This window comes from Sceloporus occidentalis, unplaced genomic scaffold, assembly GCF_023333645.1.
Source record: "Sceloporus occidentalis isolate IW3139 unplaced genomic scaffold, rSceOcc1.0.p SCAF_30, whole genome shotgun sequence".
Classification (NCBI taxonomy): domain Eukaryota; kingdom Metazoa; phylum Chordata; class Lepidosauria; order Squamata; family Phrynosomatidae; genus Sceloporus; species Sceloporus occidentalis.
In genome coordinates, this window is record NW_028317010.1 from 3,779,532 (window position 1) to 3,781,032 (window position 1,501).

At 41.8% G+C, this 1,501-nt stretch overlaps 1 protein-coding gene across 1 annotated transcript; it reads left to right on the forward strand.

Moving 5' to 3' along the window:
* Nucleotides 1–820: 820 nt before the first annotated feature.
* On the forward strand, nt 821–1,249 carry LOC149298927 (transcription factor Atoh7-b-like). Its single transcript, XM_089486780.1, has one exon. The coding sequence runs from the start codon at nt 821–823 to the stop codon at nt 1,247–1,249; it is 429 nt and encodes a 142-aa protein (XP_089342906.1).
* Nucleotides 1,250–1,501: the final 252 nt, after the last annotated feature.

The following is a 1,501-nucleotide window of genomic DNA, read 5'->3' on the forward strand; positions in this document are numbered from 1 at the left end:
TTCTTTTTACTAACCAACTAACTGGTCACACTTGCTTTCTCTCTGCAAGTATCTCCTGTTATGAGTTTGTTTTTATAGAGGTTTAAGAGGTGTGAAAAGATGGGAGCCTACTTATATACAAAATGCAATATTCATACAGTGGCTTTATAATTAAAGTTATTCCCAGTTATTCCCAGTTAGAGTGACATTACATGGTTTCTTATATAAGTGTCCTGTAGGTTAACAAAATAACTTCACATTTGTAGCATAATGCTGTGAGATGAAAGGTTACAGGGTGGTATGTTGTGCTGTTAATTAGTTTGTTAATGAGATTACACTAACTATTCTGCAGCCAGATATGAGTGCCACAGATGGCAGAGGACTGGCTGGACAGCTTCAGCAATACATAACATCAGATACATGCTGTACATTAGCAGATCCCCTGTATTCCCAGCATTTAGTTCCCAGGGTGGGAATGAGTTGGTATACAAGCATAGGGACGCCTGCCCACCTGTCACCATCTGTTTGGGCTTTATAATCCCTACTTATATAAATGCAGGATGTCAGGGACCCTGCTCTGCTTCCTGAAGGTGTTTTATCTGCATCTCAGTCTTATGTGCGATCCCAGCTCTGCTACCCAGTGCAGCTTCTGCTTCTTAAAGGACTTCTGCAGTTGCTGTCTTTCGCCACCCCAGGAAACAATACTTTGAAGGAAGATTAGAACATAGAGAAAAAGCATCTTGACACAGCTGGCATGTGTTGAGGATCCACCTGCCTTATTGCCCCCCAGTTTCTGCTCTCAGTCATTTCATTTTGGAAATAAACTTGGTCTGTCGCAGACATGAAGTCAGACACATCAATTCATGATGGTGATTCATCCTCTGAGTGCCACTCAGAAGACAAGTTAACTCAAGGATGTCCACTTAGGTGCATGCCAGGCAGAGTAGAGGGTTCCACCAAGAGGCGTCTGGCTGCCAATGCCAGGGAAAGGAGAAGAATGCAAGGACTCAATACGGCTTTTGACAGCTTAAGAAAAGTTGTTCCCCAATGGGGAGAAGACAAGAAGCTCTCCAAATATGAGACCCTTCAAATGGCACTGAGTTACATCATGGCATTGGACAGGATCCTTACAGAAGCAGAGATATACAGAAATGATGGGGACTGGACAAGTGTACATCACTATGGACTAGACCAGCAAGATCAGAGTTACTTGGAACTAAGATCCACAAGAACCTGCGATAATATTATTCCACATGCGTTTTCCCATTAGGCTAAAGATCACTCAGAAACAGGTCATGTTCTTTAAATCACCGGACAATCAGCAGTGAAGGTAAAAATCCTCATCAATGATCATGTTTTTGCATACTGACTCTGTACAGCCTATGGTTGTTTGGAGGCTCCATGTAAATCTCTTTTCATTGTTAACTTCTACATGCTGGCAAACATAGGTAACCTAGAGTAACAACTTACCTGAAAATGTACTAATCATAGAAATGAAATTAGCAGACTTGGTTGTAATCAT